Source organism: Stegodyphus dumicola, chromosome 1 (assembly GCF_044657685.1).
Source record: "Stegodyphus dumicola isolate Sdum_Otavi_A_Nest chromosome 1, ASM4465768v1".
In the NCBI taxonomy this organism is placed as follows: domain Eukaryota; kingdom Metazoa; phylum Arthropoda; class Arachnida; order Araneae; family Eresidae; genus Stegodyphus; species Stegodyphus dumicola.
Window position 1 is genome coordinate 12,014,581 of NC_140768.1, and position 24,155 is coordinate 12,038,735.

At 30.8% G+C, this 24,155-nt stretch overlaps 1 protein-coding gene across 1 annotated transcript in view; it reads right to left on the minus strand.

The window, feature by feature from the left end:
- LOC118187348 (uncharacterized) overlaps window positions 1-24,155 on the minus strand; it is a 78,229-nt gene that overhangs the window by 29,339 nt on the left and 24,735 nt on the right. Inside the window, exons 5-11 of the mRNA XM_085812860.1 lie at window positions 22,123-22,262; window positions 9,278-14,469; window positions 2,859-2,981; window positions 832-1,117; window positions 567-649; window positions 328-432; window positions 154-233 (exon numbers count right to left, since the gene is read on the minus strand). Of these exons, the coding sequence (XP_085668986.1) occupies window positions 154-233; window positions 328-432; window positions 567-649; window positions 832-1,117; window positions 2,859-2,981; window positions 9,278-14,469; window positions 22,123-22,262 (6,009 nt within the window). The remainder of the gene's footprint in view (window positions 1-153; window positions 234-327; window positions 433-566; window positions 650-831; window positions 1,118-2,858; window positions 2,982-9,277; window positions 14,470-22,122; window positions 22,263-24,155) is intronic.

Here is a 24,155-nt window from a genome sequence, read left to right on the forward strand (position 1 = left end):
CATGAAGCCATAATTTACAAATTAGTAAGCAATATTTATAAATTTCTGAATAAAATTGCTTTAACTTCAATAAATTATGCATAGAACTATCTCGGTATTATTTCTGATGCATGCAGTCAACCCTATTTTGCATATTAGCATAAGACATTATACCTCAGTTCTTCTCGTTCTTTCTGTTTCAACACTGTTTCCAATTTTTGCAGTTCATTTTGTAAGCATTCACACAGGAACATCTGTTGTGGTAAAGTAACAACAATTAATAAAGAAAAAAGGAAACAAAAAGAGATCGGAATACAGGGCGGCAAAGGAGTTGACATATATTCTTACATGTTCACATGGTTGGCAAAACCAATCACCATCTGGAATTAGCATGAGAGGAGGAATCAAACAAGATGTATGATAACCATTATCACATTTGTCACATAGAAGAATCTTAAAAAAAAAAAAAAAAAAAAAAAAACATTATTTTACTAGAGCACAGAAAAATAATTAAACACACAAAATTTAAAATGATATATGAAACATCATCACAAATGCAATGTATAAATTAATTTCAGAAAAAATACCCATTCAGGTCTATCGTATTTTCCACATTTAGAACATGGTTTGTCATCAATCACAACAGGCTCTTCACTTTCTCCTTCAGATGCTGAAAATATTTGAACAAGATAATAATTATCAAAGAAATTGAGAACTCTATCATAAACTTATTAATAAACAGATTTGTAAAATGATGCAGTTAAAATCATTAAAAACAAAAATTTTTAAAACTGAATGAATGAAAATGATAAAATAACTTATGCCGTTTATAGAATGCAGAACGTAAAATACTTTTTTTAGCAGTTCTGGCTCTCCTAATTACTACAGGTTCAGCATCTTCTTCAACTTCTTCACAAGCAAATTCATCTTCATTTACTTCAAAAACCAAAGGTTCTTCATGTTCTTCCTCCTCCTCCTCTTCTGTTAATTCCTCTATTGAAGATGATGACTCAGAAGACACGTCCCAGGGTCTAAATCCTTTTCTAGTACCTCGACCTCTTCTCCTTTTCTTTGATTTGTCTGTGTCCCTCGAATTAGAAAATTCACTGTCTTTAGATTCATCTTCATACATCAATGTCTAAAGAATGGGAGGAATAAACGCATTATAAATTACAATGCAAAAAAATAATTACGATGTTTTTAATTTCTTTAAAAATTATGCTCCGAGATATTGATATTGATGTAATTGTAACATCACATGGTACACTATCATATCTAACAATACAGTTATAATTCGTACACTATTCTGCTACTGGAATAATAAATCTTTTAATCACTTTGTAAAAAATTTAGATTATGGCAAAACTGCATATACAGTTTGTTTTCAGGAATAATCCAGATATGGTAAATGCAGTTTTCCAGTTACAGTAATGGATCCTCTGCTCCATCCTGATTTTGCTATCTTTAAAATGCATTCTTATAGAAATGTAAATATATCTGTATAGTTTGCTTATTTTTAAACTACAGTTAATTAAACTGCTTTACAGGCTTAAAGACACAAACTTGAAACAGCCTACTCTAATATTATAACTTAGAAATGTTTTAAACCGGGAACAGAAGGTATTTGGAAAGAATCTATTTCCAAAATCAAAACATTCAAAAGAATATTTATTTTAGTTTGTCTAACTGCTTTAGCTGATCTGCTTAAAATGGAGATTTCATGCATTATGTGATCTATACTCTAAGGAATAAGAAAATATAGTAAGTAGAATAAATTCAAGGAATTTTTATACACTATTTAAGTTTCACTTTTTTTTTTCAAAATTTTGCTTTTAACTGAATGGCTTATACCAATTCCATTTAGTAATTATGGATAACTCACAGGTTCTCCAGAATTTCCAACCAAATCATTAGTGGATTACTTTTTTTTTGCTTATTACATGCTCCGCCCTTAGGCACTACATGAAAAGGGAGGGATGCCCAGTGCAGGTTTTTTTAAAGGGAAACTGGCTCATATCCACGTTACACATGGGGAAAACCACGAAAACGGCCATGCAGCCCGATCGAACTACCAGTGTTCAGAGGCTTTTACCACTCGCCTGCTGGTAGGCATTACTTGTTGTTGTTTCAAAACTGATTTCCATCAGCTTTAAATTTTTAAGTTAAATTCTTCTTCATTTCCTCCCTTTTTTTTAAATTTTTAAATATTCTATTTTTCTCTTTATCAACACATGATATATAGTTTTGTTTCCATCTGAAATATGAATGCCCTTCTGAAAATTTACCAGATTAATACTGTTCATAATTACATATAAGAAATACAGGCATTTTCAATATCTGTTTTCATTTTCACAACTAAATTGGATTTTACTTGTTAATAGCAGCTTTCTTAACAAACTTTAAAACCTCCAAATAAACAGTATTATGCAAATAAAGTAATAATTACTAATTGAATATAAAATCATTAAACTTATTTCTGTTGCTTCTCCAGCCTATTATCAGATAATGGGTGAAATTTTGTATTCTATGCTTAAAAATGAATAGCGAATTAATTTTAGCCAGAAAAATTTAGAATAGCATTAAATCTGAATATTTTGGGTAAGTTTGACTATTTGCTTTTCTAAGTTGGTTGCTTCTTAGTTAAATAATAACAAAGTACTCAAAGACTTTTTTTAAAAAAATTATTATGTTCAAGAAAAGTAACAACATTTACCCTAATTTATAGATAATTTATGTGAACCCCAGAGTTAAAAAAAAAAAAAAAATAATAATAATAAATCTGAAATTATTTAAAAAAGAATACAGAAAAAAACTATGAACATTACAATCATTCTTTCAATATAGCTCAATTTATATACTATATGTATACATAAATATACCATTTTTGTCATATTTCTAGATCGACTATTCATCTTTCTCGTTGCACGTTTAGAATCTAAACACATTTCTTCAGGTACAGGAGGGGGAGGCTTTGTTTTCACAGGTTTCTTAGATTCTTTGGCCTAAATAAATAGATTAAATAAGCAAACAAATACTTTTTATGAAACAATTGAAATCTAATGTTAGCTCTTTTTTAAAAGAAACAGACAAATTGAAATTGTAATGTTAAGTTTTACCAAATGAATTTTTAGTAACGATTGTAAAAATAATGACTCCAATAACATAATTGTCAACATAGACAAAAAGGAAAAAAAAAAACATATTTTAAAATTACAAATTTCTATAATGTATAAAACAAAAATATTTTCCCCACACATTTCTTAAATATGCCTTCTTATTAATCACCTGTTACGCAAGCATAAATTTACTTTACTGTAAACTTGACAGAATAAACAGAAAAAAACACTTATAGGGCATCCCAACAAAACAATCTAATAAACAACAGTGAGCATATTGACAACGAAAATTAAGGATACAGATTTGACAGCAGACATTAAATCACTGCACTCATGATTCAGACAGTCTTTTTAAAACATTGCTACTGCATGTGACAGTGTTACTGTAAATTTTCCGAAACAGAACTTAAAGGAGAGACAACAAAAGAACTTAAACAAGAAACTGAATGTGTCATTAACCCTGTCAATAGGCAGATATGTGAAAAAGTGATTATGAATTTTATTGAGAGAAAGTGGTGCTACATAGAGAGTCACCGAGATAGATGCTATTTTTCACTAATTTTCAGTTATAAGTATGTAAAAATATTTTCTATTTACTGAAAAAAAATTTTAAAATAAAATTTTCCAAAATAAATTTTATTGGGCGTATTAAATTTGGTGTTTTTGTTGGGACACCCTTTACAAGTTACTATTTTTCACTTAGTTCCCTTAATCTTTGATAATTTTCCTTCCCCCCATAAACATATTCCTAACAGAACAACAAAGAAATTATGAATTTTACCTGCTCATGGTACAATAGATGAGCTTACTTCTTATCTCTTATCTAGTCAGTAAGCATATGACTAATAAAAGAAACATATAAACTATCCATTCATTATCATACATATTTGTATTGGGGTGATTAAAAAACTTTACAGTGTTTTCAGATCCAGTTACTAAAAATGTTTATTTTCACATTTTAAAATTTTGTATAATGCCATTATTAGCAATAATTATAAAAAATAAACACAAAACTATGTTAATATAACATGTGAAAATCTGGAACATTTAAAAGATAATTAATGCTATTTTCTTGCATTCTGAATAAAATCCTTATCATGTACATAAATTAAATATTATTAACAAACAATGTGATTTACTAATGCCTATAGTATTAATTGGGAAATAATTAAAATTAAGTATGATTAACCTCTTTGCTCCTAGCTTATCATATACAATATGCTTCATTTTCCTTTTATGTGCCCACCATATCAGATGTGATATGGGAATGAAGTGTCACTGGCACAGAAGATGATAGGTCCACCTTCCTCAGTAACAAATAAAAAAAAAATCTGCAGAATTTTCCCTGTACTTTTCTTTGCTTTTGAAATACATACATGTAAAATAAAAAATACTTACATCACCTTTAATATTTAATTTAATAATAGCCTCTTAATTCCTCATTTTTAATCTGGGTATTTCCTCTTTATTTATAAAATAATAATAACATTTCTGGATTGCATCATTTCTAGATTAATCTATGCCACAAAGCTTGCGTAATGCTGATGACGTAGTTATTTTGGAACCTGAACTCTTGAGAACTGAAACCTCAGTAAACCAAAAACCTTCCTCTTTGCGATCTTCCATATTCGATAAATGCACACTTTTAGCTTTAAGTTCTGTGCTGCTTGGATGTTATTTCCCTCACTCTCTTCCTATTGCAGCGGTATTAAAAAATGTAAATGTTCTAGAAAATAGGCACAGTTAGAGTGTCAAGTAAACTGTGGCCATAAATGTGAATTTAAATAAAAGTGGGACTTAACCCGGCTCAACTTCTTCCTCTTCAATGGAGTATCTACACCAATCAGTGTTTCTGCATTTCTACACCTCAGGGTTCCTACTTCCAATATTTCTAAAATTTGCTTTCATTACATACACATAACGCATTGTTCAATAAATCCAGGAACTAAGAAAACAAATCCATTTCACAAAATTCATCTTTATTCATGAACATCAAGACCTATGCAATCATCCCAAGGCTTTTCTAATTTTTCGATACCATGTAAAACGATTTGTCCTTGTCCGCAAAATAAGCTGCAGTGGCAGCGATGACTTCCTCATACGAGCCAAATCTTTTCCCTGGAGCATCTTTTTCAGATCACCAAACAGCCAATAGTTGCTGGGGGCTAGATCTGGGGAGTATGGTGGGTGGGGAAGCAGAGTGAAGCCTAACTTGTTCAATGTAACCAGTGTTTGCATTGACTTGTGGCACGGGGCCTTGTCTTGATGGAAGATGATTTTTTCTTCTTCATTTGCAGTTTTTTTTTTTTTTTTTTTTCCGCTTTCGTCCTTCAGACGCACCAATAATTCACTGTAATAGGTGCTATTGATAGACTTATCCTTTTCAAGGTAATCGATGTAAATTATATCTTGCACATCCCAAAACACTGATGCATGACTTTGCCAGCTCACTATTGCATTCTTGGACGCTTCAGATGGCTTTCACCAGCTGCACTGGTGAAACTCCGGAGTGAAATAATGAATCCATGTTTCGTCCACTGTCACATACCCATGCAAGAAATCCTGTTTTTTTGCGAGTAAACAGTGACAAACAGCTCTGTGAATAGTCAACTCCTTGTTGCTTTTATTCCACTGCGAGCACACGCGGCACCCATTTGGAAAACACTTTTTTCATGCCTAACTTTTCATATAAAATCGTATATGCATTTTCTGTTGATATGTTTACAATCATGTAGCAATCTCATGAACTTTCACTTTGCAGTCATTCATCAAGATTTTCAACACTAGCTTCACATTTTTTGAGTGACTGCTACATTTGACCTACCCGAGCGTGCTGCATCATTTGTATCTGTGTGACTACACTTGAAATCAGCATACCAACGACAAATGATTGTTTTCGATGGAGCAGAGTCTGGATAACATTTTTCAAGCCATTGCTGAGCTTAAACGGTATTTTTGCCCATTAAATAACAATATTTAATGAACACTCGAAATTTGTTTTTCTCCATTTTGTCCACAAATACACAAGTAGTGTCACTTTCACCATAGTAGCTTCGCTGTTTCAGGTCCGAACGCCATGAAAATCAGACATGTGTCATTTGAAGGTTAGTTCTTTCGAACAACGAAGTCAAGTTGATATTACTACGCCATCTGTTGGTTAGTCTCGGGACTTACTGAACAAAGTGTTATATAAAATCCATGAAATCATATCATAAGGTCGGCTTCTTTTTGCCTAATTTTTAATTTTACATCAGCATTTTCTCTTTTGATGAGGGATGCTCTTAAAGTATAGAGATCAAGGGTTCAGCATCAGTCAAATAATTTCGAGAAATCTTATGAACAGTTTATAAATGAACTTTTGCATTACAGACATTCTGAACAGTTTATAAAAAACTTTTGCCTTTTGAGTACTTATTTATATGTTTCTGGCTATATCTACAAGTATTTATTTATATGTTTCTAGTTAAATCTATAAACAAATTAAATTCCATTACTATTTTGAAGGGCATTATTTCCTCTTTTAATTGAATATTGTTGTTAATGTAAAGGATTTTAATCAGGAAACATCCCCCCCCATAGAAAAATGTCATAGCTTCAGGGGGATACAGTTAGCCTTTTATTTATCGGTTAAGTATTAGTTTTAGTTTATGAATATAAAAACTACTTTTATTCAAGTTTTAGTATTCATCAAGATTTTCTATACCCCCACCTTTTTGTTTAATTTATAAAACACATTACAACAATAATCTATATTTAAATAAGGGTATTTTAAGCTTTGGAAACGAAAGGGGATGATCATTTAATAATGGTGAAAGGGATATGTGGGGGGGGGGGAGGAAAGGTAAAAAAACACTGAGCTAATGTTATCAAAATATTAATGAACAAATGTGATTAAACTAAATGGTGCTACTATATTTTAATTGATATGCTGAACTGGAAATTTTTAATTTCAAATTTTAAATCCACATAAATTTATATAAATGTTACGAAATCTAATTGAATAAAATCTCTTGAGTGTTAGGTTTACTTTATCAAAATTATTTATGATTTTATTCTACAAATACTAAAACATGATGCTTACAACATGAATTCAGAATTTAGAAATGTTTCACACATTGCAGATGCTTAAAATTTTGTATGCAATGTGATAATATGCTGCAAATCAGCAATATGATTCTATAATATGCACTGATATTTTAAATTTTTAAATTCTTTACTTCATTATTGTAAGAGAAATAATTTAAATATATAATTATTTTTACTGATATTATTACTAAAACTGAATTTTAATTTTTAGTTTAATTGCAAATATTAGGATCTCCTGTTTATATTATAAAAATAAAATAAGCAAGAATCTAAATATTTCAATAAAAAGCAGATTTCAAAGGTGTTATTTTTGCTTGCTAGACTGAACTGCAAAACTTAGACGTTTTTGCCGATGAGGTTTAGCTAGGGCATACAGTGATGCTCAGCACTCCTAAGTCATAACCACATGACGGAATTAAATTTTCCCACCATCAAGAAAGAATAAGTTACAGTATAATAGCAATTAAGTTTATTTATTACAGACAAAAATGTCATTTTGATGGACTGATTAAATGGATCACTGATTTTATTGAAAAAGCTCATCTGTGGCAGTTCAAGATAGTTAAAAAATTTTGCAGTTAGATCTTAAACAGAAATTCTCATATGTTTTGCTTGGTAGACTAATCTCTATTTCCACGATTTTCTCTATCAACTAAATAAACTGAACTTTACCTGAAAGAAAATCAAGAATTCCACCTAACCGGGGTTTTCTACCTCAGCTTCACCTAACCAGGGTTCTCTACCTCAGCTTCACCTAACCAGAGGTCCCCATGGGAATAGTACACACTGGAGTTTACAACATCCATACAAAAAGCATCACTTCATTTTGGTTGTATAAAAGTAATATGTATTACTTTAATTGTCAAATAGATTCGACTATTAACCCAGTACTTTTCTCAAAAAATACAAAAATCACCAAATACTAATAAATATAGAAATCATCCACTGTAAATATGCAATATGAAAAGCATTATTCTGAAAAAAAATATAGGTTTAATGTCCATTTAGTTACTCTTTAAGCAGTACTTAATAGTGATGACTGACATATTTAGACTTTATGTTAAGGTATTTTATACTCTTTTATGGACATGTGGTGTACATAAAACTAAAAAAAAACTGAAAAATCAAAATCATAAAAAAAGGGTATAATGATTTTCCCTATTTCCAAAATATTTGTGCAAATTCTTCAAAATGGTACTTTTTTTTAAACTTTACCAACTTCTGGATTACCTTGTACTTTTAAAATGAAAATTTTGTAATCCTTAAACACTTGCTTCAGTTTAGATATTAAAGGCTTCCTTTTAACAAATAATTTATATTTTTAAATGTATCTTCTTGTGTTTCTTTAATCTCAAAAGTACTTCTAATAACATAGCAGTTACTTTATTGGATTGAAATATAAGCATCCAAATTAACTGCAATCCAAAATATATGGGTCCAGTTATGCCAAAAATAACTTTCAACATTAAAAGATTGTAAAAATTCAGTTTTTGGATATATTTTACTGAGAAACAATAAAGTGAAATATGAAGAAAATAACATTATCAAACTCCAGTATATAATTAAATAACGAATAAATATATTATTGATAGCATAAGCTACAATGATATCCTATTATCTGCATTAGTTAACTGCAACAATTTTATTTACAACAGTACAAAACTGTATAAACAATCCAAAAAAAGCTACATAACTAAATTCTGTGATTATATATATTATGTATTACAGCACTTTAAATTATTTAATTTTGACAATATAAGATGTGTTATAGTACTTAATATTACTTAATTTTGGTAATGACTACACTGCACAATCTTTTAATTAAATTTGACTTAAATTTTTAATTACATTAACTTGTTACTTATTTCATACAGTTTTTGCTATTATATAGGATAAGTCTCGGAACACACTACCCATGAACGTTAGTACACTACTGTGTATTAGCACACAGAAAACCAAATTTTCAATTAACACATAGAAACAAATTTCAGAAAGTAACAGCAACTAGAAATTTATGGTAAAAAATATAAAAGTAATAAAACGTCAGATTTAGAAAGCACCAAATTAATAAAGTGAAAGAAATAATAAAATTATACCTTCACAGGTGTTTTCTCAGGTGTTTTGGGGGGAACATTTTTTTTAGCATTTGACTTCTTTGCTAACTGTTCCAACATTCTTTGTTCTCTTTCCATTTCAACAGCTAACTCAGATATCTTTTTCTGATGCTGCTCCTGAATACGTCTGCTTCGTTTCCGAGGAGTTGATTCACCTTCACTACTTTGGAGAGAGATAACTGACAGATCGGCAGATCTCCTTGATTTTCTAGCGGGTTCCTTATTAGAAGAATGCAAATCATTCTCAGCATTACCTAATATTTCTAAAAATCCTTCAGGTATGGAAAACTGATCATCATTTGCATCAGATAATTTTTTTGAATTGTTTATATTCCGTTTTTTCGCCGATTTTGCAGGAGTTTTAACGCTAGATTTAAGGACTGGAACTTTTGATTCTTTTGGTTTTGGAGAAGGCCCTTTTGTTCTTAATCTGCCTTTCTTCTTTTTCACTGTACTATCACTGCTTATATCAATGGGAATAACATCATCATTTGTTGTATCAAAACTTAGACCAGAAATTTGATCTGATTTTACATATAAATTAGATTCACTTGAAACTATGCTAGCAGAATTACTACAGGACGGGTGCTTGAACTTTGTTTCTAGGCAAATATTATTCATTACAATATAAATATCATACATATCTTTAACCGAAATTCTTAAATTTGGTACTTTGAGATCACATTTAGACTCAGAGTTTCTAGATGACTTAAGAGATTCCTTTATGACAGCTAATGAAATATCTTCTTTTTCAAATGATGAATTTTCATTCAGTTCTATAACTGTTGCATCAACAGAAGTTTTATTTTTTTCTAAAGAACTCTTGGACCCTTTTGATTTTGAGTTTGTATCACAACTTGGTATTTCTAAAACACTTTCGTTAGAGTTTTCAATTATTACTTCTTTGCATACACTAACTGGCTTATCTTTACAAGCAGTTTTTGATGATCTTTTCCTGCTTCTTCTTACATCCCACCTTGCCCTTCTGCGGGGTTTACGACATTTACGTTTTGTTTCAGTCGCTGGTGTGGATAATTCAGATGAAATTCTGTTAATATTGACTGAGACTTCAGGCATTTCATTTTCAGATTTTCCCTCTACTTTTATGCTATCATTACATTTTACAGATGAATCTTCACTAATGTCTTTGTCCACTGCCACTTTTTTATCAGTTTCATCTAAACATGGCTCTTTCAATGCTGGCATATCAGTCATCCCAGATATTTTTGCATCAACAATTGACACAACTAAATTTTTACAACTCTTTTCTAAATCATTACTATAGTTTTGTTCAGAATTTGAATTTGGCAGTGATTTATTGCAGTCGGAATGTTTTTCCAGGTTTTGGTCAGAAGCTGTTTTTTTGGATTTGCTTTTAGCACCTTTCTTGTTACTTTTCCCAGAAACTTTTTTGCTAACTTTATTAATTTTATTAACCTCTTCAAAATTTTTTTCATTAGACTGAGCACTTGACGTTTCATCTTCTTTTACCACTGAGGTTTCTTCAGTATCAGGAAGTTTTTCTTTACAAGCAGAAGTAGATAAACATCTTACACCTGACTCTGGAGAATCATTTTCCTCTCCATTCATTTTATTATCAGCTTCAAGCAATATAGACTTATTTTCCCCAACTTCATTATTTTTTATATTCGTTTGATCTTTATCTCCGTCACAATTTACAGGTGCACTGTTTTCTTTTACCTCATCCTGAATATTACTTGTGCTTTTTTCGTTTTCATTATGCAGTTCAGAAATCAATGTAGCATGATCTGAGTTTAGAGCTTTGTTTTCCACAGCATCTGTTAGATCAGAAACAATTTCCAGATTTTTTGATCCACTATCGAGATTTGAGTTTATATTAATTTCTTTTATACCAGAACATGTATCACTTGTCAAACTTTCTTTAATATCAGCTTGACGTGAATCATTCTTTGAAGTAAAATGAATTTCATTTTCATGTGCAGAAATTTGTTCACCAGTGTTTGGTAATTCACACTTTTTACTTAACTGACCATCAGATACAATGCAATCTGCATTCCCATCACTTATTTTACTTTCCAATTCTTTTTCAATTTTATTTTCTGCACAGTTTGGAGAGTCCTTTTTAGAACTGTCAATGTCTTCAACAACTGCTGGTTTGATATAGTTATTTTTAAAGGGCACATCAGTTTCTTTGTTTGCTTTATAATCTTTATCTTTTTGAATATGCGATTCAGAATTATTGATTACAACCTCACACTTATTCCTTCTTTCGCCTGGGATGTCCGAGTTAGAATCTGCCAATAGATCATTATTCTTTGCCAAAGATTTATTTTTTTCTGCATCAGCATTATCACATTTACTTTTACAGGCTTCATCAGCTGCTTTTGCTGATAATTTTTCCTTAGTAACATTTAGAAGACCATTACTTTCAGAAATATCAGATGTATCTCTGCTTGATGAAGCTGAATTTTGTTCTGGAAGAACAGAAATGTGCTCACTTATTACAGCAGCAGACTCATGTTTTTCCACTGAAAAACAATTTAAGTCAGAAACTTTACTCTCTTTACATACTTCTTTTTTCTCCTCACATATATTATTCAGAGATATAGCTGCCGTTTCTGATTCAGAATTTATTGAAGTGGAAGATTTTTCATTTTTCAGTGAAACTTCTTCAGCACATTTTTCACTTTCCCTATCTGAATTATTTAAATTATGAGACTCTGAGATACCGTTTTTCACAGTATTCTGGCAAATAGGATTAGAGTTAGAAACCTCACTTTCTGGACAATACGAATCCATCTCAGAACACTTAGAATTATCTTCTACAGATTTAATTCCAGTTTCAAAAGAAGCAGTGCTAGACGATGAAACAGATGAATCAATGTTTTCTTGAGATTTTGTTGAAGCACATTTATCTGCTTTAAGACTTTTATCTAACTCATCTGAAGATTTTTTAATGTCAGAATCGTTTCTAACAATATCATTATCAGGACTAATCACACACATTTTTATTTCATCTTTCGGAACAGAAAGGTTCTTGTTCTCAAGAACTTCCTCTGATGATGTTAGCTGCTTATCAGTTATTTTCCTGGCAGACTGCTCCCCAATGTCAGAAGATTTTAAAGGCTCTTCTGGTTCTTCATCAGTTAGTTTAATTTTTTTAGAAGTCTGTTCACTACTGTCAACAGGTTTTATCTCTTGCCCTTCCTCTCTACCAGTCACTAGATATTTTTTGTCTTCTTGCTTATTGTTACCACCAACAGAATTTTCAGTATTTTCAGATGATTCTACCTTTAAAGTACAACATTCAGTAATTTTTGATGCAGATACCTCAACTTGATTAGCATTTTTATCAAAAGATCCCATCAATTCCTTTTCTTTACCATCAGACCTTACCTCGGCATTACTACAAGATTTATCATTTTGCACAACAGAATGAGTACTATCATCAGCATCTAACACTGTAGGCTGGATTTTCTTCATTTTAATTGATTCTTCAGATGACTTCTTCGCATATTCTGTTGAATCAACAGCTTCTACTGGTACTTTAGAAACATTTTCAGAACACTGAGAATTGCTTTTAATGTCCTTTTTCACAGAATTCTGTTCTTTTTGTTTAAGCATATCTATTTTATTTTTAGTATCTGTTTCACAATTCTGATTTGTTATCTCAGATTTTGTACAGATGCTTTCACAGTTTAGTTCAGGAACACTCATTTCATGCTTATCCTTTTGAGAACTTACAGGACTACAGTTTACGTTAGATTTTAATAACGTATCTGTTACTTCACATTCAGCAGCACTTTTGATGTCAGTGGACACTTGTGCACCACTAAAATTATACTTACTTAAATTATCAAAACATGTACCACTAAATGAAGGCTTTTCGTTGGCATTTATCTTTTTACAAGAATTAGAATCCAGTTTTGATTTTTTATCATGAGTTATAGATTGAATAACACTATTCTGAAGACCAGCCATGGGGTTATTATCACACATGTTCTGTAAGGCTTGCAAATGGGAAAAGCCTGAAACTTGTGATGGTCTGTCATCATGATTGTAAGGTATGTCTACATATTGGTTTAATAATTTACTGTTTTTAACTTCAAATATCACTGACTTACGAGCATGTTCATAATTTCCTTTAATAGAATCATCTTTCACCATAGATAAATGTTTCTTTTTAAATGGCCGTGGTACTTGAGGATTAATGTTCATACTAGAGTTTTCTACATTAGAACATTTGTCAGAGAGAGGATTTTCTATAGCACTTTCTGAATGAATATTTCTCCGAGAATCACTTCTTTTGGAATCAGAAAATAATGAATTTTTACTATCAATAGGAAGGGGCACAGTAATAGAATGATTATTAGTCACTGATGCATTTTGTTTGATTCCATCAGAAGTCCGACAAGTTATGCTCAAGTCCATTGGTACTTCGTCATTGCAACTACTTTGGTCAATATTTGAAGGAAATCCATCATTGTGTTTTAAAAGATTAGACTTTTCTGAAACATTGCACAAAACATCAACTTCAGGATTCACAGCAACAGAACGTTCTGGATCTACATGTTCTTTATTACTTGGTAATGAATCACTGGAAACTAAACTACATTCAGATTGAGCAGCAGCTAGTTTCTTTTTTTCATTGCTCCATTTCTCATACAATTTTATTTTCCCAACTTTGAATTTGCTTTCTTGGTCTAAACTTTCAGCTGGAGTAACAGTATTATTACACAAACTTTTATTTGATTCTGCTTGGATTTTTTCATGAGTTACCAGTGTAGAACTTAACAACTTACTATCATCCTTAACTACACTTTCAGAACTATTTGTTTCAGTATCAGTTTTTGGTTCACTGTCAATTTCCATAGGAATAGGTTCATTTTTTTTATCTGTTGAGTGTTCAGATTTAATGCAATTATCTGAATTAGACAAGTTGCTAATTTTCTCTACTGGTTTCAGATCAGTTTTAGTAGAGACTTCTTGCATATCAACTTCCATATCTGTTTCACTTTTGTTTGGAACAATTTCAGAAACACAGTTTTTTACAGGAGTATCTAAGTGGGATGAATTATCACTCAGTTTAATGGCATTTGAAGAATGATTTGAAGGCAAGTCTTTCTTTTCTGTTTTGATTATAATTGTGCATGGTTTTGTTTCAGATATACAGGCTTTTAAATCTTCATTTTCTAAAACAAAAATAAAGATAAATTATTATTGTCAAATTTGCAAAAAAAATTTATATAAAGTATGACAATAAAGTTTGGTGAAAAATGTTATAGATTGCATATGCATGGAAGCGGATGAATAACAAAGTATGAATAGCGTGTTTGAATATATCTGAGCATGGTATAGTTAAGCATTACAGATTTCTGTTACTAATACAGTCAAAAGTCGTTAATTCGGACACCCATAATCTGGAATGATCTATAATCCAGACCTCAAAGCTACAAACTTTCTGCGCATGCGTCGTGCTGACGCGTAAGACCTTTACCGCTGTGAATTTGCGTGTGCGCAAAATATGTTTACGAATGCGTGTTTAATGTATAATGGACGGGATAAGCTAAGCTAAAATTATCTAATTATCTATTTCAGTTAATGTTAGAGATTGCATTGTTCCTTAATCTTCGAATTGGATCCGGATTATTATTTTTTGCACACTGTTAGAGCAATTTTATAAAAGTAAGCTTGAACTTTCGATTATGTCAAATAGAATTTTCGATATATATTTACTAATATGTAAAGGTTATACAAAGCAAAAGTATCTTTTGGAGTCCATTAAACAAAAAGTGGAATTGCTGCAAAAAAATGGATAAAGGCATATCCTTTGTTTATCTAAACTTTAACGTTTGTTTATCTAAACTTTGTTTATCTTTAATGCGGTGGCCGCCTGCAATGAATTGGAAGTTGATCTGTCAGCACTATCCTTATCTTCAGGGCAGATGTTTTTATTTTATTTGGCTTATAATTGCTTACTCAATGTAGTATTTCCTGTCTTTGATATGATTTAAATCAAATGCCTCGTCATTACAATTCACTTCGGATAGAAAGTGACAGAGGTTATTGAAAACGAAAAAATTTCGATTGACAAATTAGTCGGTATTCTCGACACAGCAATTATAGGACTTGAACAGTGGAACTTTGTAACTGCACAAGAAATTATGTCTGCTTATAGAATTAAAGAGAATGTATTATCACATAAAAAACGAAGCAACTTAAACAACTTACATTGAAAGAAATGTTTAATAAAGTAAACAAATAAATATTAAGCTTTTTTTTTTTTTTGTAAATTTTGATACCCTTTAGATCATAATTGTTCTTTATTTCGTAAATTACGGTTTCATATTTTTAATTTTATAATTTCTGCATGCCATTTTACCAGATTTAAACTGATGATCTATAATCCGGAAAAATCGATAATCCGGAATCGCCGAAGTCCCGACGAGTCTGGATTAACGACTTTTGACTGTACTTTAATATACAAAGGTAAAACAGCAGATGAATTTTGAAGCTTGGTACGTCTATGAAAATCATTAAATGAAAAATTTAAATTATAGAGATATAGCTGAATAGCATTGGATATGATTACAGTTACATAGTGATAGAGAGCTGTTACAAATTACACAAGGGTTGGACTAAAATATGGCCAAGTTTGGCAAAATGTGGTGATTTCTCACGTTCTTGGTTTTTTCTTCATATAACGCCTGGCCACATTTGGTTTCACTCAAACAGTAGATGTAGATCTTAGTTAACCACTGCATTACCTAATCATGTTTCAGCACATTTTCTATTCTTGAACCTGAAACAAGCCTTAGAATGAGAAGAATTGTAAGACACTCCAGATGTTCAAAACCATGTGAGGAGGGGTTTTCATGTGATACTAAAAGAGAACTTTGCCTTTCAGTTTTTAGAAACTGTATAGTCATTGTGAAAAGCACACTGAAAATAATAGGCATTACTTCAAAGGAATACAAAACATTTTTTCTGATTTATGCAAGAATATTTTTGTTACAAACATATTCACCGAGCTTTATTGTCAGACTATGTGTTAAGGTAATGCAACAAAACAAACAGTTAAACTAAAAGCCTCTATTACAAATATTAGAAAGCATTATATCAAAGGAATAAAAACAATTTACCTTTAGATTATGTACCAGATTAATTCTGGTACATATATGCAGTACATGTGAATTTGCTTAAAATGAATGCCACATGTGTGCAGTAAAAGAAATCCTATTTTAAAAGACAGACACCATGTATACACATTTCTATAAAGAATGTTAGTAGGTCAATAATAGGTGAAATTCCTCGCAAGCATTATTTATATAGTAATTTTTCAGTTCTTTATTTTTATAACATAAGCTATTTGTTTCATTTTATTTACTTTATCAAATTTATCATTTTACCCCCTTTCTCCCCTTTTTTTAATAAGATAGCATATTGTTAAAATACAAAAGAAACTGGCCTCCGAAAGCTGTGGACATGCTGTCTGGAGACAGATAATACATTATTTGGTTATTCGATAACATTTTATTTTATGTTCTTCTCTTTCATAATTAAGGGAATATTTTTTCATGCCTAGTATACAATGTTAGATGTCAGAATAGATACATCAAAATTAAAGTAGGAGTTAAGAATTTAGATTGCTTGTGGTGAGTTCCCCCTTCCAATAATTAGAAAATAAGAAAATACAATAGATAGTGAAGAGTCCTGGACTTAATCTGTAAATGAAATGACTCAGTCAGCTTTACAGAAGAATTCAGAATTCATAAATAGCTTATGAGACATATTCTTACTCATTATAAAGACTGTCCTTCATTCTTTCCTTATTGGAGCTTCAGAATTCAGTTCTGATATTAATTTTAACACATTATGTACGAAAATCCATAAATGTTTCAGTTTTCAGAAGTTGTATTATGTTTCTAAAATCTCTCAATTTTAACAGGGAACTACAAAAATATATGAGTCCATAATAAATAAAGTAATTAGCTTTGCAAAAGGTAATTATTTAACTTTTTAAAAACATGATTTTAACGATGTTCTGTAAATTATGTTTAGTGATAAAATTCTAGTATCACCCTTTAGTGTAAAATTATATGAGGCAGTTTCCCTTCTCATAAATATCATGGAAACAGTGGAATAAAGTCTGAAGTGTAAAAAAACTCACAGAAAACATAATGCTGCATAAACCAAGATGGGCACAGACAGAAAGAGCGGGGGAAAACTATTCCCTAATTAAGGGAATATTTCCAGATGATAACTGAAAAAACAGGCTTTGGCATATAGAAAAAGATGAGCAGTTTCAATGTGAAAAATAGCTAAAATGAGCTGATTAATATAGAATTAAGATTAAGACATATTTAAACATTTCCCAGTGAAGATATATTCTATGAACCAAGTACAAAGTGTACTGGAAATCTGCAGAACTGTACAAGGTACTCTGAAGTAACGGGGGAAAATAAATTTCCATCAATCATAGAGTTCTGCTTGCATATGGATAACAATGTAGGACTTAACATTGTTGTAAAGCAACAAAACTCCTATAGACAGGATGCCATGGCATATGCTGGGTTGCATGGTGGAATTTTCCCAAAGTCCAACACTACGCAGCAATGTTTATTGTTGCTTCCCCGTGGAATGAAATGTACTGGCAAACTGTCTGTCTGAATTTCCTTCTCACAGAACATGACACGTGGTACCTTATTAGAGACTGCTCAGAGTCACATCACACAACCATGTCTCCATAATGAACTGGGAAGTTCTTTAATTTTGTATCCTGTCAGTAAACATCCTCAAAATCCATCATGAATACAACTTTTTATAGCCCAAGTTTTCCGACACAATTTTGTAAAGAACTGGTTTAGACACTTGCAGGAAAATCATTGATAACATTAAAAAGTGCATCATCTGTTTTTACAAATAATTCTGGTTACTTGCGCTCACACAAGCATAAAATTGTCTCATCTTATGATAAATGTTTCTGTAACAATAGAAAATGTTGTGAAAAAGTATCTGAAGGATGCAAACCCTATGAAAGTGAAAATAAAAATGTTTAGCAATTCCCCCCTTCTTTTTTTTCCAGTTTTTAAAATATTTCTCATACTTGTCCACGGCTGGCTAAGTTATACTGTCTAAATGTACAACAAATGGTAGGGAGCATATTGCAACAATTACGGCTAGTTATTTTATTGGGCACATTCTCATTACTACAGTACAAAGTCTGAAATCTGGACGTCCATTATCTGAAATGATCTAAAATACGAACCTCAAAGCCACAGAAATATATATATATATATACTGTATGCTTTATACATGCACATTTGATTTTTTCCTTCCATAATAAAACGTGTGGAGATTTTCACTTAAAAATTCCAATTCTTAATTTCACTTAATAAAATACCTCGCTTTGGAAAAACAATCATGTAAGCATAAATTTGTGAGATTAATAATTTGACTCTGTAGTTGAGTATCTGCTTGGGATACATTTCAAACTAACATGTAAGCATAAATTTGTAAGATTAATAAATAATTTGGCTTCGTAGTTGAGTATCTACTTGGAATACATCTCAAAACACAATTACCTATTTTATATCCCTGAAGCCGACCTGGCGAGTCATTATTTATTACATTTTGCTTTCATCACCGTATGTTTATCAATACATGACAGCTTCAGTAATAACTCATGCAGTGATGTCTAAACTTTTTTTTATATATTAGTAATCGAATAACAAGAGTATGGCAACCTTTTATGCTAACATTACACTTGGCGATGATTATAGATTTTTAAATACTCTAAGAAATGTTGACGAAGAAATTTCTTTTCATATGCTAAAAAAAGATTTTGTTAATGAAACTCATAGGCCAAAAGATTACATTTAGTGCTATTTTAATTAAGAATAACTGAGATGTTATTCACTATAAGCCCAGAAGCAGCGGCAGAATATGTTGGCACCGGACGTCAGAATTTAGGGAAGACGAAATTTTTGGAATTTGGAGAAGCACCGAGCGGAAAAATTAAGAGATGAGAAGTTTTTAATGATTTAGGGAAAGCATCTGGGATCCAAAGTTTAGGCACAGTGAAAATTTAGAACTTATGAAGGCGCTTTGTAGCATAATTTAGGACCTGTCGAGACTGCACCAGGCGGTATCTAGCACCTATAGTATATGTGGGAATTTATTTATTCAGGACTCAGATTAGTTTTAAGCACGTGCAAGAAATAAATGTAGGTATAGTAAATAACTAATACAACTCAGGCTTAATTCAGTACGCAGTAGGAGCAAGACAAAATTTAGCGAAACAACTTGGCTTCCACCGCCATTCTTGTGATACACAGCCAATAATGTATAACGGATGCTATTAAGCTAGGCTAAAATTATCTTTACTGATTCTAAGGCATTTCAGTTAATGTAGCAGACTGCGCTGCTCCCTAATCTTTTAATTTGATCCAGCTTATTATTTTTTGCAGACTGTTATTATTACGGCAATTTTATAAAAATTAAGCTTGAACTTTCCGATTATGTCGAAAAGAGTTTCCAATTCTGGGACTGCATAAGGATCTACATAGCGAAACCATGTTTCGATGTCCATTAAACAAAAAGTGGAACTGCTGCAAAAAATGGATAAAGGCATATCCGTCTCAAAATTATACAAGGAGTATGGCATTAGGAAGGTCGACTGTATATAACATAAGAAAAAAGAAAAAGAAACTTTTCAAACTTTTGTGGAAGCAACTTAGGGAAAAGTGCAGAATCACCCACTGTTTGGCACAATTTTTAAGAGTTGTACATACTTGGTATCCATGTACACATCAACCCCTTTTCACTTAAAAACACATCCCAGAATTGCACAAAAATGGCATTATGCACTCCCTTGACTTTATCCATGTACACATCGACCTAATTTCACTTAAAAAGTCAAATAAAATTGACAAATATCCAATTCTTCTTACTCTTGTAAAAAGCGTCAAACAAATAAGTGGGCGATTCTGCACTTTACCCACAACTTAAACAACTTACATTGAAAGAAATGTTTAATAAAATACACAAATAAATATTAAGTTTTTTTTTTTTTTTTTTGGTAAATTTTGATACCCTTTAGATCATAATTGTTCTTTATTTCATAAATTACGATTTCATATTTTTAATTGTGTAATTTCTGCATGCCATAAACAGATTTAAACTGCTGATCTAATATCCGGAAAAATCCCAAATCCGGAATCGCCAAAGTCCCGACGAGTCCGGATTTTGGACTTTGTACTGTAACAGTACACTGAAGCAAATATCAGACTGCCAGGGTCTTAACATCCATAATTTTTTTTCCTCACACTGCATTTTCAGATTCTCCATAAGAATGTTCCACCCAGTAACAATTTTTTTTTTTTTTTTTCATAACAATGTTAAGATTGAAGGAATTGGTAACTACAGTATGATTTTAATATAACTCCAGCATAAATCTTACTAAAAATCATTGATCCAGACTAAAGCAGGCTACTGCAAAAAAGACCAATAAATACTAATACTTTATGCAGTACTAAATAAATTAAACTTATACATAGCATGTATGGTTTAAGAACTTTTCCTTTTGGATGAAAAGAATTAGTTGAAAATAAAATTAATTTCTTTGAACATTCACAACTTTGGTCTATAAATAGATTATATATATATATATATATATATAACTAAAAGAAAGATGAAATGTTCAATATGTACTTCAAACTGTATTAAATTTTAAAATCTTAAAATTCATAGTTTATAAATGCTAAAAACAAATATAAATCCCATAGTTATAAGACCAAATGTCATCTAAATCAGAGATTCCCAACAGCATAGTATTGATACCCTGCAGGTCGATGAAATTTTAAAGAGAATCAATGACACAGCTGCAAACCTTGAAATCTTAAAATCCAGATTATCTGGGAAACTCAGAACGGTTTCATGTTGTATGGTGATACCATTTCCCATGAACTCTAAACTGACTTTAATTCAGTTATAATGAATAATTCATGTTATTCCAACTATATGTAATACAATTCTAATATAAAATAATTAGTATTTAATTAGATACTCCAAATTTTATGTTTTTTGGCTAATTTAATATTAAAATTTTCTTACACTTTTATATTGAGCAAAGAGTGAAGCTTTTGTATAATACATAAATTATTGGTTATAATATATTACACATAAATTTCTTACTAAATTAATTTTGACACTGTAAATGATTAAAAATGTAAATAATTGACATTAACATAGACATATTATTTTCATTTAATTTTAAAATGCCTTATTAAACAGTCTACATTACACAGTCATTCATTAACTACAATTGTATGTTTACACCTTTCATTGCACTTTATTTTACTTATGTTAGAATTGTCAACGGAACCACAGTATCTAAGCAACTTTTTGGCACAAGCACTAGAACTTTCTTTGAACTTGTTTTCTAAATTTTGCAGCTCAATGCACAAATTTTTTGACCACAAAGGTCTTTTTTAGTTCTATATATATCTATATATGGTAACTCTACTAATGTAATATTAACTCTACTAATGTATATTCAACATATTTTTCCATCAAAAATTTGTTAGCTAAGCTCATTACAATTTGTCACAACCAGCATGTCACAAAACATGCCTGGTATTAGAGAATTCAGACCCAAATAATTTAATAATCAAATTGTTTTACAGGAAACAGAAAATAAAAAAATGCAAATTATAAAGTTAAAAATTTATTTTGATAAGTGTTTTATCATCTCATCAGCTTTTACAAAGCATGGAAAAGTTACATTTCATTGATTTAATATATTGTTTATTTACAGCATAATAATTACAGAATACTGTTGTTACCTTTTTTAGGCACAGTTACATCCATAACTTCAGGTAATGTTTTGGATTCAAGTGGCTCATCTTTAGATAAATCTTCATCTTTAAATTTGCCACTCTTTCTTTCTAATGATGTAACAAGGTCTTTCAAGCCTTCTTTCGTTCTAATAATTAAATAAATAAAGGAAAGATAACACATAAAAAATATGCAAAAATTCAAAGAAGATACATTTCTGCATTAAAATTTAAATAACATTAAAAAATGCATTATCTCCTATATTTGTAAGATCAAAAAGGTAAAAAAGAGGAATTCAACAACATAAATTAAAATTAGGAATACAAGTATTAAAAAAATCATATTAATGCAAAAAAACTATTACATGAGCTTTAAAGAAAATTAATACTATTATTTTTTCTGTACTTTTTTTCAATTCAGTAAATAAGGAAAATCAAAGTGTAACCACAGCAATCAAAGTAAATCCCACCTAACTGTATCTTAAAATAACAAAATATAATGAAGTAAAGTCTGAAAAAAAAAAAAAGAAAAAAAAAAGCAAGTCAATTATATCTCAAAAATATAAATAAATACTATGGCTGAGTCCTTGCCCCCCACACCAAAAACTTTTCATTTCCAAAATGAATAAACTTCAGTAAATTCAAAACAAGTAATATTTTTAAATGAAAGCAAATTCTACATATTTCACATTAAAGAACACAAACTTGTTTTTAAAAAACTTCACACGCAGCTCATGGAATTTAGTGAATCCATTATCAACAAAATTATTTAAATATCTTGCAGTGAAATTTTAAGGGAAGCAATTATTAATTCCAAAGGACAAAGAACCCAAGTGTACTACAGACGTTGTGAAGTTCTAGATGTTACATAATGGGTCAAAATAGCTACATATTCCCATTTTCCTTCTTAAATCTAAAAGAATACTTGAAAGATTTGCTGGAAAATAACATATATCCATATGGTATAACTTCAGAGAATATGTTTCAGAAGATTTTGTTTAGAGAACAGAAAAAAATAGAAGCTCAAAAGACAAATCAAAATTAGTTCTATGTAAAAGAATCTTACATTAGTCCTCAAAAGAAAAGGATGCACTAAAAATTCTTATATGCTTAGTAATAGGGGGACCAGAAAGTAATGTCGTTTCTGCGCATGTCAACAAGAACATGCTAAGGGCAGAAGTGGAAGCAAACCCATGTCAAACACTCTTAACCAACCTTGGTCGACCATCCAAGAACATTTAAAGCAGAATGGAAAAATAAGCAAAGCAGGTGTTTGAGTCCCCCATAATCTGTCCGAAAAGAACAAAGCCAACCTATCCATCACATGCAACGTATTGCTTGAACGGCACCAAGCAGAACCGTTAGTGGAGACAAAAAATAAGTCCTATATGATAATCCAAAACTCAAAAGGCAGTTTTAATAGGGGTTACAAAGGGACATCCCGAAAAGGCGCTTCTGGGTGTTTGATGGAATTGTTCATTTTGAATCACTGAAACCTGGAAAAACTGTTAATGCAGACCTTTATTGTGAACAATTGGATGGAGTGAACCAATTAATCTTTAATCAAAAAATAGCAATTGTCAACAGAAAAGGCGACAACACGACAATGCAAGACCACACTGTGCAAGACGAACACTTGGAAAAATTAATGAATTGGGGGAGGTACTGCCATACTCACCCACCATACTCGGCCGATATCACAGCATTGGATTTCCATTTATTTGGATCCCTACATTTTCGTAGTGACAAAAAATTTGAAAATTTGGATGATGTCCAAAATGTCCTCTTGAGATTATTTTACTCAAAAACCAATTGATTTTTATCAGTCTGGAATTGAAAATCTGCATATTAGATGGCAAAAGGTTGTTGATAACGAGGGTGATTATATTACTGATTAAAAATAAAAACTTGTTAAAAATGTATTCGTTTGAATTTAATGTAAGAAGGCAACATTACTTTCTGGTCCCCCTATTAAATAAAATTTTGATTTGATGCATGCTGCATCTTCTGCTAAATATTCAATTCTTATTTATCAAATTTTT